This window comes from Heptranchias perlo, chromosome 12 (genome assembly GCF_035084215.1).
Source record: "Heptranchias perlo isolate sHepPer1 chromosome 12, sHepPer1.hap1, whole genome shotgun sequence".
Classification (NCBI taxonomy): Eukaryota; Metazoa; Chordata; class Chondrichthyes; order Hexanchiformes; family Hexanchidae; genus Heptranchias; species Heptranchias perlo.
In genome coordinates this window covers 11,658,089-11,674,071 of record NC_090336.1, presented here as the reverse complement: position 1 = coordinate 11,674,071, position 15,983 = coordinate 11,658,089, and the positions used below count along the sequence as shown (strand labels likewise).

At 48.0% G+C, this 15,983-nt stretch overlaps 1 protein-coding gene across 1 annotated transcript in view; it reads right to left on the bottom strand.

The window, feature by feature from the left end:
• Positions 1–956: 956 nt before the first annotated feature.
• The window catches only part of syt13 (synaptotagmin XIII), a 39,142-nt gene continuing 24,115 nt past the window's right edge, over positions 957–15,983 (bottom strand). Inside the window, exons 2-6 of the mRNA XM_067993638.1 lie at positions 12,614–12,836; positions 8,742–8,876; positions 6,396–6,706; positions 4,781–4,904; positions 957–2,304 (exon numbers count right to left, since the gene is read on the bottom strand). Of these exons, the coding sequence (XP_067849739.1) occupies positions 2,000–2,304; positions 4,781–4,904; positions 6,396–6,706; positions 8,742–8,876; positions 12,614–12,836 (1,098 nt within the window). The 3' untranslated portion in view covers positions 957–1,999. The remainder of the gene's footprint in view (positions 2,305–4,780; positions 4,905–6,395; positions 6,707–8,741; positions 8,877–12,613; positions 12,837–15,983) is intronic.

The following is a 15,983-nucleotide window of genomic DNA, read 5'->3' as shown; positions in this document are numbered from 1 at the left end:
ATTTCTCAATGGAATGTATACTTGTTGAGGATATTGAAATATTTCTTTAAATGTTTGCCATTGCTTTTCAACTGTATAATTAATCCTTTAATTTAATAAGTACGTTACTTTCAAACTGAATGTGAAATTCTATCATATTATGATCACTCTTTCCCAGATGTTCTTTTACTGCGAGATCACTCATTAACCCTAGCTCATTAATAATACAAGATCTAAAATAGCCTGTTCCCTGGTTGTTTCCATGACTTATTGCTCTAGGAAACTGTTTTGAATACATCCCATGAACTTGTCTTCCAAACTACCTTTGCCAATTTGATTTGCCCAGTCTATATGCAGATTAAAGTCACCCATGATTACTGCATTTCCTTTGTTACAAGCTCCCATTATTTCATGATTAATTCTCCGTACAACGGTATTGCTATTATTAGGGGGTCTATAAACGACTACCGTCAGTGTTTTCCGCCCCTTGTTATTTCTAATTTCCACCCATACTGATTCTACTTCCTGATCTTCTGAGCCAAGATCCTTTCTCACCACTGCCCTTATGTCGTCCTTCATTATTCGGGTTACACCCCCTCTTTTTCCATCCTGCCTGTCTTTTCTAATTATCATGTACCCTGGAATATTTAGTTCCCAACCTTAGTCATTTTGCAACTATGTCTCTGTAAAGGCTATTAGTTCAAACGCATTTATCTCTATTTGTGCAATTAATGCATCTATCTTGTTACGAATGCTCCTTGCATTCAGCTATAGAAAGTAGTCCTGGGAGGAAGGTCACTCTCACTCTGGTTTTCCTTCCCAGTGACAAAGCATCTGGCCTCCACTAAGCACTGCCACCTTCTGGACTAGCTGAGATCAGGAATTCAGCACATGGGGAACTGCAGCCAGGAAAGCACATTTTTTTTACTACCCCACACCATGGGGGTTGGAACAATAATCCATTGAATCACCGGGCCTGTAACAGTCCACCGTACTGAAGCCTGGAAACTGATTCAATATTTATCAATGATGTACTCTTATGCGTGATTAGATTTCCTGCTGAAAATTTAGATGTGGCCGCAAGCCAGATTGTCAAGGCTAATTTTTAAAGTTTATTTGTGATTTCTCTGTTAGAAGTAAAATTGACCCTAATGCAAAATCAGACAGTTGTCTGTGAGACACCTCAATTGATGGATTAATGAATTGTGGTCTTAATCAAATCATAACATTCTATTTCTACTGTAGAAATTATGACTTCGAAATTGGTTCATGCTGGCCTGCCAGCAGGAACTGGGCACAGGAATAGTTTGCTACGCTGGAAAGGGTAGGCCCAGGGCCCACATGATATTGGGCCTCGGGCCTCATTTTCCATGAGACTGGCAAGCTGAAGTCGCCTGCTGGGCAACTCCAGGCAGCTCGCTGGCGAAGAGGAATGCAATTTCGGGCCACTGCAGCGATTGAGAGGGTGGGGGGTAGCGATCGGAAGAGGGGGGGGAGGGGAGGGAAGGGGCAGCCAGCAATCGGGAAAGGGGAGAAGGTGATCGGGAGGAAGGGGGCCGACGGGAACCAGCAACGGTCACCGGTACTGCAATGGACTCAGGACAAACACTCCCGCACCTCCTGGCACCACATTCAGGTAAGTATTCATCAACAAACACCTTTTTGGTTGTGACCTCCAGTGGTTCCTTTAAGGGCCGCTGCTTAGGCCGCATGTAGACCATGTTGTCCTGTGTTCAGGGCAGCCCAATTTTACAAAGGGGGCCTCAAACAGGTGTGATGCTCCAAATTTCATATACAATGGGCCTAACGCCTGTTTCAGGCGCGGGCCCTAGGCTCCTCTTTTGGCCTTTACCAATATGGCAGGTGGTGCACTTCCAGCACTTAATGAGCCCGTTTTTCGTCTGAAAATCAGGCGCAGCATCATCGAATTTTTAGGCCAATAGGCCAGGAAAAATGATCCCGCTGGAGCTTGGTGCTGTGCTTGGAGTTTGCCAGTGAATGTGATGGAGTGGGAAGGGGATTATGCATGCAGTTTATGCCACATTGCAATCTGTTTCCTGGGCTTGTTCAGCATTTCCTGCCAGTGACTGAGCTCTAAGTTGCTGGAATTCAGACCCAGGCTACATTTGCCCAGTCGATGGTTTTGTCCTGTACAGTCCTGGTTCAACATCTCCAGTTCAAGACTGGATTTGCACAACAGCTCGTAGGGCACCTCGAACATTAACATCTCGTTCCAGACTGGGTTGATCTTGTGCTTCACTCGTTTGGTCTGCTTTTTCTTCAGCTTCAAGGACTGGTGCATTAGAGTGAGTTTGACAGATACATCTGCAAGAAGCAAATCACAGGTTATTAGAGCATAGAGGCAGGATAATGCATTCTCTCTTAACCTCTTTACTCAGAGTGGTGAGAACGTGGAACTCGCGACTGCATGGAGTGGTTGAGGTAATTAGCATAAATGCATTTAAGAGGAAACTAGATAAGTACATGAGAGAGAAAGGAATAGAAGGATATGTTGATAGGGTGAGATGAAGTAAGGTGGAAGGAGGCTCGTGTGGAGCATAAACACTGGCAGAGACCAATTGGGCCGAATGGGCTGTTTCTATGCTGTAAGATTCCATATGAAATGGGACGTTCCTCATGATACCCCTTTTAAAGTAGGAATCTCATCAATGGTACTTCTTTTAATAATCTTTTCCCCAGCCAATTTCTGTTTATTTTCAGAATTTTTTTGCTTAAGCAATGAATGCTGATGACATAACCTGAGGAAACTGATTTGGAAGTGATATATAGCTTGACAGTGTGAGGAAGCTGAATTAACAGTTGAAATAATAAGGTCAGTGAAGTACTCTGGGTTAATTACTATTTCACCCCTGGTGCCTGTGAGTCAGAATCCAGCTCAGACTTATGTAGTTGAAATGAAGTTGGTAGCACTCTTGCTTCTGAGTCAGAAGGTTGTGGGTTCAAATCATGGCATAACTTTGAAGAAGAGCAGGGGAGTTCTCCCTGGTGTCCTGGCCAATATTTATCCCTCAATCAACATCACTAAAGAAAAACAGATTATCTGGTCAGTATTACATTGCTGTTTGTGGGACCTTGCTGTGCACAAATTGGCTGCCGGGTTTCCTACATTACAACAGTGACTATTCTTCAAAAGTACTTCATTTCCTGTAAAGCGCTTTGGGATGTCCTGAAGTCGTGAAAGGCACTATATAAATGCAAGTCCTCCTTTCTTTCTTTAATGGGTTAAAAGTCACTTCCCTCTGCTGGCTGTATGTATCCTAAGTGAAGTGAGTTTGGGAAAATCCAACTCAATTCCTAGTGCTCAGTCGTAGTAATATAACACTATGTGACAATACAGTGATAATCTCACTCAGCTAGGTCACAGGGATCAAAATGTCACAGGAGCGCTCTTCTAAGGTTGGGGCCTAAGGTGTGTCAATGGGGCAGAGCTGCTGGAACTTACTCTGAATCCGGGTGCACTAAATCTAACAATGAACCTAACATCAAAAGCAGGAAGTGGAAAAAAGGTGCCAATCTCCAAAACTGATGCCCTTCTCCTGGATGAGCACAAACGTCACTCACAAAATAGGTTCAGGTGACGAAGACCCTTTGGCCCATTTGATCTCACCCTTCCAAATAGCAACCCTACAACTTTTAACATCTGCTTGAGCTGGCAGATAGGGTCTCATACAAAGGGCATCTTAAATGGAGGGTGAGACCTCTGACAATGCAGTGCTCCCTCAGTACTGCAATGGAGTAGTAGCCTAGATTATGCACTCAAGTGCTGAGGCAGGGCTAAATCCCACAACTAGTGCCAAGAGTACTACCAACCGAGTCCAGCTGACAATGCAACACTCATTTAATTTTCCAAAATTGCTGAGGGGATGAAGTTTAATTCTCGTGTATTCTGCCCTTAGTTTCTGCATGTACTGAATTTGGTTTACACTGTTGCTGGGTGGAAATGTTTGAGCTTCCCTTTACCAATTTATTTAATTTGTTGATGGAGAGTAAGAGCTCATTTATAACAGGACCCTGTTGACAAGTTAGAAACAGATTACACACAAAATGAGAAATGGCCAAATTCACAGAGGATTAATAATGCAGCAGCAGCTGTCAGCCATTACCTTTTGAAAATGCATTCTAAATGCCACTAGCTCAGCAACATTAGGATCAGACTTACGGTCGGGCACTTTCAGGTCTGATCCCTAGGGCTGCCTATCACTATGATCCACCAAAGGCTGACAGAGTCTCTTCTGTTGGTTCTCAGATGTAGAGATGGTGCACTCCGCCTTGAGGGAGGCAAGATGCTTCCACCTGCTGTACCTCACCACAAGTTTGGCTCCCATAGGCCAACCTTAGAGCAGCACTGATAGCAGATGCTGAGGCATATGAGACGCTGAAGCAGCTGGAGCCTTTTTTGGAAAGATATAAAAAAGTTGGGAGGGGGAATAGGTACTATGAAACTGTAGAATGTTGGGCAGTTGAGACAGTGAGGCTGTGCTGGCATGTGGTGTTATAGTAACGGTATGACTTAGGTTTGCATCTGAGCAGGAACGACCTGAAGAGGCGGAGGCCAAATCTGAAGAGACACTCATGAGAGCAACCTTCATAGTACCTGGTAGCAGACTGCTTAGCATCACTTCAGTCAGAGGACATTACTTGGCACAGGGAGCTTTACACAAGGGACAAATACTAGAAAAACCGAACAAAAAAATGTTTGTTTTTAAAAATAATATATACATGCATATCTATGAGATACCGGCATCTCCACATCATATGTATGAGTTGACTGTTTGTTTACCTATCAAATCTTTCAGCTTCTCTGAGTTTAAGTGCCGTGCCTTCATAACAACAACAATCAGACGGTTAGCAGCCGGGAGGTAGTTGATGGAAAGCAAGATCTCGCCAGACGATGTTACAGAGTTCTGGAAAACAAGTCACCGATGACAATCCATGAAAAATTCTCCATCACCAACACCATTTGCTTCCAAGAGCATTTTGTCCTCTTGTCAAGACAATTTGCTCAGGTACATTAAGTCAAAAATCACCTTGTAATTGCAATGTAATGTGCTGAATATAGATTGGACAGCTCAATAGAACTACATTTATTCAATCTTTTAGTAAATTCCTGGCACTGAACTGCCCTATAAATTGAAAGCTGAACAGACCTTTTCTCTTGGTTCTAGCTTTACCTCTGGGACCTATAAACACTTCAGAACCACATGCAAGTGAACACTAGCTAATTGGATTCTCATCAGTCCTACTTAGAGAGAGAAAAACATGTTTACAGTTCCCATATGCCCAGGGCAAGATTTTATAGCTCTTCCATTATTTTAAGCAGACATGAAAGGATGATTTTCCACACTGAGCAAATGCTAAAAATCTAATCAAGCATCATAAAAGTAGATTTATTGCTGCCAGCTGAATATTTAAAACCCATACGATTCCTGCATTTTCTTCACCTGGTCGTCGAGTGAGTTCCCAATCCAAAGTCATGCCATTGTTGGGGCAGTGACGAGTGTAAGATAGGCTTTCCTGACAAAGTGGGGGGGGGGGGGGGAGAAGAATAATCAGCCCGCTGGGTTGCACTCACTCATCTCCTACAGGAAGGGAGGGGGATAATCAGCCCACAAGATTGCACTCACTACAAGTGGGTTTCAGAAAGGTGAAGGCCTCAAAACAGGTCAGCAACCTGTCTTCTAGGCCAGGATTGGAGCATGACATAGAGAGACCACAAAATAGGGCCGGGGGGAAATTAAAAGCTGCCAGTTCGTGCGATGAACGCTTATTCGCTGAATTCCTTGAAGTGAGAGCTGAACCTGCTTCTGGCTGGTGTGGAGACCTTGTACAAAAGATAGGTACCATATAACATTAATCAGGGCCAGTGTGATCTCCTGAACTAGTTCCGATCGCCTCGGGGTTGCAGTGGAATTTTCCAGATTTTTTCTCCCTAATTGGTTTGGGTTTTTATCTGGTTCCTCGCCTCTCCCAGGAGATCACTCGGTTTCAGTTGGGATGGGGGGTGTATATATTGTGATGCACAAGGCATTGCAGTTGTGTGAGACAGGCTGAATGGACCAGAGAGTCTTTTCCTGTCCATCATAGTATAAAGTAAGACAACAAAAGGTGATTAAGAGACACTGGTAATTGTAGAGATAATCTCCTTTTATAACATCTAGGATTGCTGCGCAATTCAATAGCATACATTTTCCCTTTAAAAAATTGTCCTCATAAAATCAAGATACATTTCCACAACCTACAAATACTTTTGTTTGCCTGACTGGTGCCATTAATGATTCAGAGGCTGAGCTGCCTTGCAGCTTCTGCTTACGTAGAGATTTGTGATTCCAGAGGCCCTGCAATGACGCACATTGCAATCTCAACGAGCAAACTGAACTGGGGAGAAAAAAAGGTACCTGTTCAGGGGCTTTCAGAGTGATCCATGAGTCCGTTCTTACATCCATAGCCACGTCAGACAGGTTGAGCTGAGCTTCCCCCACACACTTATGCCTGGAATACTTATCACAGCTGTAGACAGCCAGTGTTAAAGTCCCCTCCTGCGCATGCTCCTCTGAGACTGGGAATATCAGAGTCTCCTGCCAAACTGGATGCAGGGTCTTGGTTTGGATGGAGGTCTCAGCCTCGACCTTCCTAAGTTTCGTGACCAAGGCGCCTACCACGTAGGTGTCGCAGTAGTTCATATTTTCCACCGTATTTACATTCTGGGCTGGAGAGCAAAAGGAGAAAGTTAAGAGAAAACAGAGGAAGTCTGAATGTGATAGCAATAATATTGCTCAGTATGTAATAAATTTAGGATTTAATAAATGAGGACGCATAGGTATACACAGTGGGTGTTACCACCTCTGCGAATGGCTATGTATGAAGTGTTGCCTGCTAAAAAAGTCACCAGCGCGGTAAAAGTTTTTTGGTCTCTCAGCTTCTTCAAAGTGCTCCATTTAACCAGTATTGTCAATACACTAAATAAAGAAACTAGATTTAAAACTACAAATGACAGTCGGTGGCAGGAACAAGGTGACTGAAATTCAAAATGGTCCCCGCATCACTGGAGCATGTTGGACTGCTGGTGTGTAGCCTTAGTGAGGACCAGGGCCACCAATCCATGACTTTAATACCCTTCACCAAAGAGGACTCAATTGTAACCGTATCGCTGTGGTGGAGTATTAAACAGAGGCTCAGAAGGCTGGAGCTGTGAAGGTTGAGGGTGACGTGATAGAGGCCTTACAGATTATGAATGAGTTTGAGAGGGTAAATGGTGATAGACTGTTTCCACTGGTTAGTAGCACAGTAACGGGAAGGCACAAATTTAAGATAATCTCAAAAGGAATTTAACGGGGAGGTTAGAAAAAAAATTCTTTACACAGAGGGTGGTTGGAATGTAGAATTCTCTACCACAAACTGTTGTTGAAACAGAGTCCATGAGTACTTTTAAAAGGGATTGCTCGAGAAAGAGGAATATTAAAGGATACGGGGAGTGAGCAGGGGCTTGAGATTAGACTCGTGGAGAAAAACGCTAGCACAGACTTGATGGGCAAAATGGTCTGTTTCTACTTGTGTGATCTTAGCTGATCAGGCCATCTGATTGCTGTTTATGGGACCTTGCTGCATACAAATTGGTTAACACGTTTGACAACAAAACAACAGTGGCTACATGTCAAAAGTAATTTATTGGCTATCAAGCACTTTGGGACATCCTGAGGATGAGAAAGGTGCTGTATAAGTTGGAAGTCCGTCTGTCCTAATTTCCTTCCTTCCTTTCCCCAGAATGCAGTGGGAAATCATAAGGGAGAGACAACCCTGGGCTACCCTCATGCACCTCCTAAGTCTGGTGCAGAGCATCATTGGTGGAGGTATTGGATCAGTTCACTTGCCTATCCGCTCACAAATGGATAGCGTATTGCACAAGGACACCAGGGAATGGGAGAAAATGGAAGCAGGGAAGTAATTGAAATGAACATTCTGTGAACTGCAGGGGGAAGGGGAAATTACAGCGCTGACTTAGCCAATCATAGCATTGATATTCCAAATGGAAAACCACAAACACCAAGCTGGTTGTGTTTGGAGATTTCACCACATCCGTGACTGTTTTGGCACAAGGGGAGGCCATGCACTAAAAGAGACATTAGCCCAAAAATGTTTCTGATATGGGTGTGCTGCAGGGATGATTATTGCTGTTAGATACGGTTTGGAAGCAATGATTGAAATTTAAGCTGGTTTGAAGAGTGACAGATCCACGCAACAGTGCAGCACATTGTGCACCAACGCACAACTGCCCCAGCGATTTCCTGAATGGCAAGTTCCCCATCTCAGTCATGGAGGGAGGAGGGAGATGAGCAGAGACCAGACAGAGAATGCTAAATTGTGCACTGATCTAATGGAGGGGAATTTAAAGAGGAGGAAAGAAAATATAACTTTAAAAAACCCCAATTTTTTTCTTTATCCCAAATACTGATTATATTTGTATGTGTGGGTTGGCGGGGGGACTAATTGGACTCCACCATATTGAAAGGTCATTACCTTGTGTAAAATTGTTAGAGTTTTAACAAGCAACATAGTGATGACATCTGCAGCATAACAACACCGTCCATGTTCTGAAAACACCAATCACATTGCTACACATTATTGCTTCATTTCTGTGGGATGTCATCATGGTGAGTAACAGCAAAGCAACACTCAGCTCCTCCAGAACCAATGGCAACCATCTCCTTTACACTGTACTTAATTGTACTGAACCAATGCTGTACCTTCAATAATGGTGAGATGCAGTTCCGACTTGTGGTGGTTATGTTTCATTGCATAATGCAGCTTCACAGCCTCCATCCAATCCTCCGATATTTCATTCTCCAAATCATCTGATAGAGAAACGGCATCAATGGCAGCTGACATATAAACAGAAAGAAGGAACAGTGGTGAGCTGTGGTTTGGGTAAAGCATGAGCAGAAGTTCCTAACACAACCTTATTACAGGTCTTCCCACAACCAACCACCTGACCAGCTGCAGTTAACGCCAAATACAGTGTTTTATCCTGTAAGTTCCTATATCATCAACTATAATGTCTTAAGAATTGCCTAATATTCTATAATGTCCTACATCATGGCCTAATATCATGTAAAGCTCCACATGATGGATTGATATCGCTAAGGTCCTGCATCAGTGGCCAATATCCTACAATGTCCTTGATCACACTAGCTAATAACATCATGATATATTCCGTATATGTCTATGTACGCTTGTGCCCATCACGCTTCCAATATCAATCATCACGCTTCAGACATCAGGGCCTGGATTTTGACTTGGAGCCGTGATGAGAGCGGGGGACGGGGGGAGGGGGGGTTGCGGGGAGATTTTCAGACAGGAAACCCGGAAGTAAGGGTTTCCCAGATGTTAGGGTGAATTTAACTGTAGGCCGTCTTTTCAACTTTCTCAGCAGGTTTCCCCACACGACAGCCAGTGAGATCGACAGGCTGGTTGTCTGTCGGACGGGAAAGTAGCCAGGGAGCAGATGCCAGGTAAGCTGGTCATCGGGGGGGTAGGGGTCAGACATCGGGGTGGGGGTTGGTCATCAGTGGGGGGGAGGTTGGAGCTAGACATCAGGGGGGCCGGATCTGGAGACATCAGCGGAGCAGGGTAGGGGAGCATGGATTGATCGGGAGGTTGGACATCGGTGGGGGGGGGAGTGGATAGATCGGGGGGGACGTGGATAGGTCGGGGGGATCAGACATCGGGGGGGCATGGATATATTGTGGGGTCGGACATTGGGGGAGGCATGGGTAGTTCGGGGGAGGCATGGATAGTTCAGTGGGTCGGACATCGGGGGGTGTGGTTAGATCGGGGTTTGGACATTGGAGGGGGCATGGGTAGATCGGTACGCCGATCTTTTGGCCTTTACCAATATGGCGGATGGCGCACGGCGCACGTCCGACTCGTAATGAGTGTGTGCTTCCTGCCCACCATATTGGAGGCTTATGAGGCCGTTTAGTGCATGAGAAATGGGCACTGCGAGGCCGAATGTCTCGGCCCATGTGTCAGGTGAACATATTCTGAATAAGCTTAAACAAAACATAATGACAGGAGTCAGAATTGGAAGCTGTTGGGAGCGGGAGGACAGAGATTCTTTTAATGATTTCCATATTTGTGAAACTAGCGACCAAAATTGGCTTGCGGGTCCTACCCATGAATGGAGCCAAGTGTCGGGGAATATCTTGGCATAGCTCATTGGAGTATCAAGGAGCGGTACCGTGGAATGATGCCAAGCAGATACAATCGGCCATTGTGCAGAGACTCTACTTTCAGCTGCACTGCTATAGAATGAGGAAAAATCAGATGAGCAGATTCCACCACTTCCCTGGCCATTCTTGTGTACCACATGGTGACAGGGAAGAAGCGGCTTTGACAGGGCCCTGGGAAGGGGGAGCCAGTTACGCCCTCTTAGCTGAAGAAGGCTTGTGTTGTTGAGGGGTAAATAAGGGGAATGATGAAGAGAGTAACAAGCATTACCTACAAAACTAGTGCCATAGACTCCAGAGGAGCTGCATTTAACCCAAGGTGGCAAAGCAAAATATCTTGTCCATGGTGTGTTTTTGTTCTGTCATTTCTTTATGGTATTTTTATGGTATCCAGGTTAAAACCAGATTCATGTGAATATATAGGGGCCAGAAATCCTCAGCTGTGGAGCGGGACGCAGATAACCTTCACTCCTGACTCTACTGGAGTATCCAAGGACAGGGTGGGGTCACTTCAATTGAATAGGGTCAGCATGTGCTGGGGTGCCCAAGATATTATGGTGCATCATGGGCACCCTCCAGAGGAAGTGGAGAGGGGGATGGGGAGGGAAGGGAGGAAAGGCAATGCGGCCCACTCAGTGCCCTTATATGCCCACTCAGGGACCAAAATGCATAAAGGAGCCAGGATTTTAATGAAGGGAGCCAGGCCTGGACCCATCCATTGGGCCCCATTTGTAGGGAGGACAGGGCCAAGGAAGTTCCTGGCTGGTGAGTTCCCTCACCCGCCCCCAACATTGTGGGCCATGTTTGGGGTGGATAGAGGTTTCCCCCCAAGTAAGCCCCAAGAGAAACTCACAACCTGCACTAAGAGACCTGGAGCTGTGCTCCTGGTTGCCGCAGAGCAGTAACAAGAAGATCCTGAGGCATGAAGATTGCACTGAGGAGGGAAAAGCATAATCCTACCCTGTAGCTTTTTAAATCTCTTGCCTGCAGAGGGTCTCAGCTCAAGCCCCACCACCAGATTTTTTGGGGCACCATTCAGCTTGAGCTCCCCATGGTCATACAGCAGGAAGTGAGGTAGGAGGGCTGGGAATACCCACTTCCATTTTATTTACATGCTTACAGTGGACCTGTGCCTACTGCAGGTGCAGGCCCAGTTATGGCAATAGGACAGAGTTGTGGGTGGATACTTGACATAACAGGTCTTTAACCTCCATTTCCTCTTCACTGTGTCTGGAAACTGAGCATTGTCCAGGCACAACGAAGAGGAAAATCCACCCTTGTATTTCTAACAACTTCATGCAGAGATTTATAAGAAACTCTCTGGGATAGAAATTGGACCACATTGCGCCCATTTTACAGGCATAAAACGGGCATGTGGGACAATTTTGGAGACCAACGTTCTGCACTCAAAGTACGCCTAAAATACATCTGACCCGATATTGGGTCAGACCATTTTTCAGGTTTCCTTGGCATCCGCCTATCACAGACGTTAGATCCTTTACGTGTGTAAGTGAGAAGCCTAACACCTGTTTTAGGCCCCCTCTGTGAAGCTGGTTACCGATGAGCAGAGTAGGAGACCGGCCTGCTCCGCTCCCAATTCTTCAGTGGCCACCAACAAAAGGCAGGTTTGGATTTTAAAAACGTTAAAAGTTGTTGCTGTAGTGCCATGATGGGCAGGAATGCTTCCCCCAATACTCCCAATTGGCCACCTCGTTGCCGCTCCACCCACATCCCCCCCCCACCCACCCTCTGGGACTTACTTTTGGGTCAGGTACCAGCAGCTTGCTCAAGTAATACTAATGAGGCCTGAGGCCTAATTTTCAGGCTGGAAAACAGGCCTAACCGAATTTTAACCCTCTTTATTTGTATACCCTGTTTCACTTCCTGGAAGAAACGGCACCTCACTTCTGCTTAGCATCTCCTCCCTTGACAGCTCAACTGAGATCAGGAACTCAGCGTGTGTGGGTTCACATCATTCGCAGAATGCTAGTAGACAGGCACGCTGCAGCACTGGGCAGCCTTTGGTGACAAAAATGGATCTAGGCAATGACCTCGGGATTAACATGGTGCAGCATTTTGTTAAATCTGGTGTACGTTCCATGATGGTGTCTAATTCCACAGTTACTGTCTCAGTTTTAAAAAAAAGCTACACCCACTTATAAGTCACCCCCTAGAATGTATTGGAACTTTAAATCATGTTGAACGTACGGCTTTTTACACGGCGTGAGACGTAGCTGTCCCAGCTGCAGACTTGCACACAAGGCACCAAGTAGTCAGTCTTTTTAGGCCTGACCATAAAGTAAAATTGATGATGTTGTTACTATTGTTGCGAAGTGTCAAAGCGCAGAGAAGACCCAGAGTCCCATTCGCTCACTAGCTTGCCATCTTACCGTTCTTGGAAATAACAAACAGGTCTTCAGAAGCATCTGTCATTAAGCTGGCGACGTCGGCCTCCTCCCTGTCGCCTGATAAAGGTTCATCCATCATTCCCAATGTGTAGTCGGTGTAATTGATGAATTCCGGTGATGTTACCATTGGTTTGGGGCCGTAGATTTTAGGTGATGTTAGTCGGGTCCTCGGCTGGACTGGCTCTGTTGTCTTCTTCACCCTAAACTGTGACAGCAATTAAACAACAAGAGCTTTATTCAGGTCCTCTTTTGCTTATAAGAAACTGAATGTATAACAGTCTGGCGCTGCAGTGATATGCTATTAGCTGATGTCAGGCTCCTCAAGGTTATGGGTACCAGGTGATATTTGGGCATTTTGTCACACATTCACGTTTTTGTGAATTTGCAAATTTGAAACACGAATTTGCGCTGCTGACCCATGATGCTGCTTTCTTCTTACTGCTTCTACCTGTTTGAATTACGTGCTCCCTGAGGCTAGGGAGGAGGGGATGGACTGTTCCCTGCCCTACTATTGGTAGACAAAGTGTAAATCCACCAACAGTAGCACAAATAACGACCTCCATCCGCCAGCCTCAAGGCCAAGGAATTCAAACAGGTAGAACCAGGGGAGCAAGAAGTAAGAAGAAAGCGGCACCATGGGATGTAGGATGGAGCAGCATGGGATGTAGGATGGAGCAACATTGGGGAAGAGCATCAGAGAGTTTCAGCCAAGGAAAATGAGAAAAGTGGAATAATCAGCCAGGGAGAGCAACCCACACTGGGTAAGGACAGGGTGGAGAGCACCGACAGTAGGTAAGGACAGAAGGGAGAGCAAGGACTGGGGAGAGAGCACCCACTCTTGGTATAGACAGGGAGGAGAGCACCCACAGTGGGTAAGGACAGGGGGGAGAGCAAGGGCAGGGGGGAGAGCACCCACAGTGGGTATAGACAGGGGGGAGAGCAAGAAGAGTGGGGAGAGCATCCACAGTGGTAAAGACAGGGAGGAGAGCACCCACAGTGGGTATAGACAAGGGGGGAGAGCATCCACAGTGGGTGAGGACAGGGGGGGAGAGCATCCATAGTGGGTAAAGACACGGGGAGTGCACCCACACTTGGTATAAACAGGGGGAGAGCACCCACACTTGGTAGAGACAGGGGGGAGAGCACCCACAGTGGATGAGGACAGAGAGTAAAGCACCCACAGTGGGTATAGGCAGGGGGAGAGCAGCCTAGTGCGTAAGGACAGGGGGGAGAGCACCCACAGTGCGTAAGGACAGGGGGGAGAGCACCCACAGTGGGTAAGGACAGGGGGGAGAGCACCCACAGTGGGTAAGGACAGGGGGGAGAGCACCCACAGTGGGTAAGGACAGGGGGGAGAGCACCCACACTGGGTAAGGACAGGGGGGAGAGCACCCACAGTGGGTAAGGACAGGGGGGAGAGCACCCACACTGGGTAAGGACAGTGGGGAGAGCACCCACACTGGGTAAGGACAGGGGGGAGAGCACCCACAGTGGGTAAGGACAGGGGGGAGAGCACCCACACTGGGTAAGGACAGTGGGGAGAGCACCCACAGTGGGTAAGGACAGGGGGGAGAGCACCCACAGTGGGTAAGGACAGGGGGGAGAGCACCCACAGTGGGTAAGGACAGGGGGGAGAGCACCCACAGTGGGTAAGGACAGGGGGGAGAGCACCCACACTGGGTAAGGACAGTGGGGAGAGCACCCACAGTGGGTAAGGACAGGGGGGAGAGCACCCACAGTGGGTAAGGACAGGGGGGAGAGCACCCACACTGGGTAAGGACAGTGGGGAGAGCACCCACAGTGGGTAAGGACAGTGGGGAGAGCACCCACAGTGGGTAAGGACAGGGGGGAGAGCACCCACAGTGGGTAAGGACAGGAGGGAGAGCAAGGGCAGGGGGGAGAGCATCCACACTGGGTAAGGACAGTGGGGAGAGCACCCACAGTGGGTAAGGACAGGAGGGAGAGCACCCACAGTGGGTAAGGACAGTGGGGAGAGCACCCACAGTGGGTAAGGACAGGAGGGAGAGCAAGGGCAGGGGGGAGAGCACCCACACTGGGTAAGGACAGGGGGGAGAGCACCCGGACAGGGGGGAGAGCACCCGGACAGGGGGGAGAGCACCCACACTGGGTAAGGACAGGGGGGAGAGCACCCGGACAGGGGGGAGAGCACCCACACTGGGTAAGGACAGTGGGGAGAGCACCCACAGTGGGTAAGGACAGGGGGGAGAGCACCCACAGTGGGTAAGGACAGGGGGGAGAGCATCCACACTGGGTAAGGACAGGAGGGAGAGCACCCACAGTGGGTATAGACAGAGAGGAGAGCACCCACAGTGGGTATAGACAGGGGGGAGAGCACCCACAGTGGGTATAGACAGGGGGGGAGAGCACCCACAGTGGGTATAGACAGGGGGGAGAGCACCCACAGTGGGTATAGACGGGGGGGAGAGCACCCACAGTGGGTATAGACAGGGGGGAGAGCACCCACCGTGGGTATAGACAGGAGGCAGAGCACCCACAGTGGGTATAGACAGGGAGGGGAGCACCCACAGTGGGTATAGACAGGGGGGGGGGGAGAGCACTCACAGTGGGTATAGACAGGGGGGAGAGCACCCACAGTGGGTATAGACAGGGAGGAGAGCACCCACAGTGGGTATAGACAGGGAGGAGAGCACCTACCGTGGGCATAGACAGGGGGGGGGGGGAAGCACTCACAGTGGGTATAGACAGGGAGAAGAGCACCCACAGTGGGTATAGACAGGGGGGAGAGCACCCACAGTGGGCATAGACAGGGAGGGAGAGCACCCACAGTGGGTATAGACAGGAGGCAGAGCACCCACAGTGGGTATAGACAGGAGGCAGAGCACCCACAGTGGGTATAGACAGAGAGGAGAGCACCCACAGTGGGTATAGACAGGGAGGAGAGCACCCACAGTGGGTATAGACAGGGAGGAGAGCACCCACAGTGGGTATAGACAGGGGGGGAGCACCCACAGTGGGTATAGACAGGGGGGAGAGCACCTAACCTGGGTATAGACAGGGGGGAGAGCACCCACAGTGGGTATAGACAGGGAGGAGAGCACCCACCGTGGGTATAGACAGGGGGGAGAGCACCCACAGTGGGTATAGACAGGGGTGGAGAGCACCCACAGTGGGTATAGACAGGGAGGAGAGCACCCACAGTGGGTATAGACAGGGAGGAGAGCACCCACAGTGGGTATAGACAGGGGGGAGCACCCACAGTGGGTATAGACAGGGAGGAGAGCACCCACAGTGGGTATAGACGGGGGGAATGCACCCACAGTGGGTATAGACAGGGGGGAGAGCACCCACAGTTGGTCAGGACAGGGGGGAA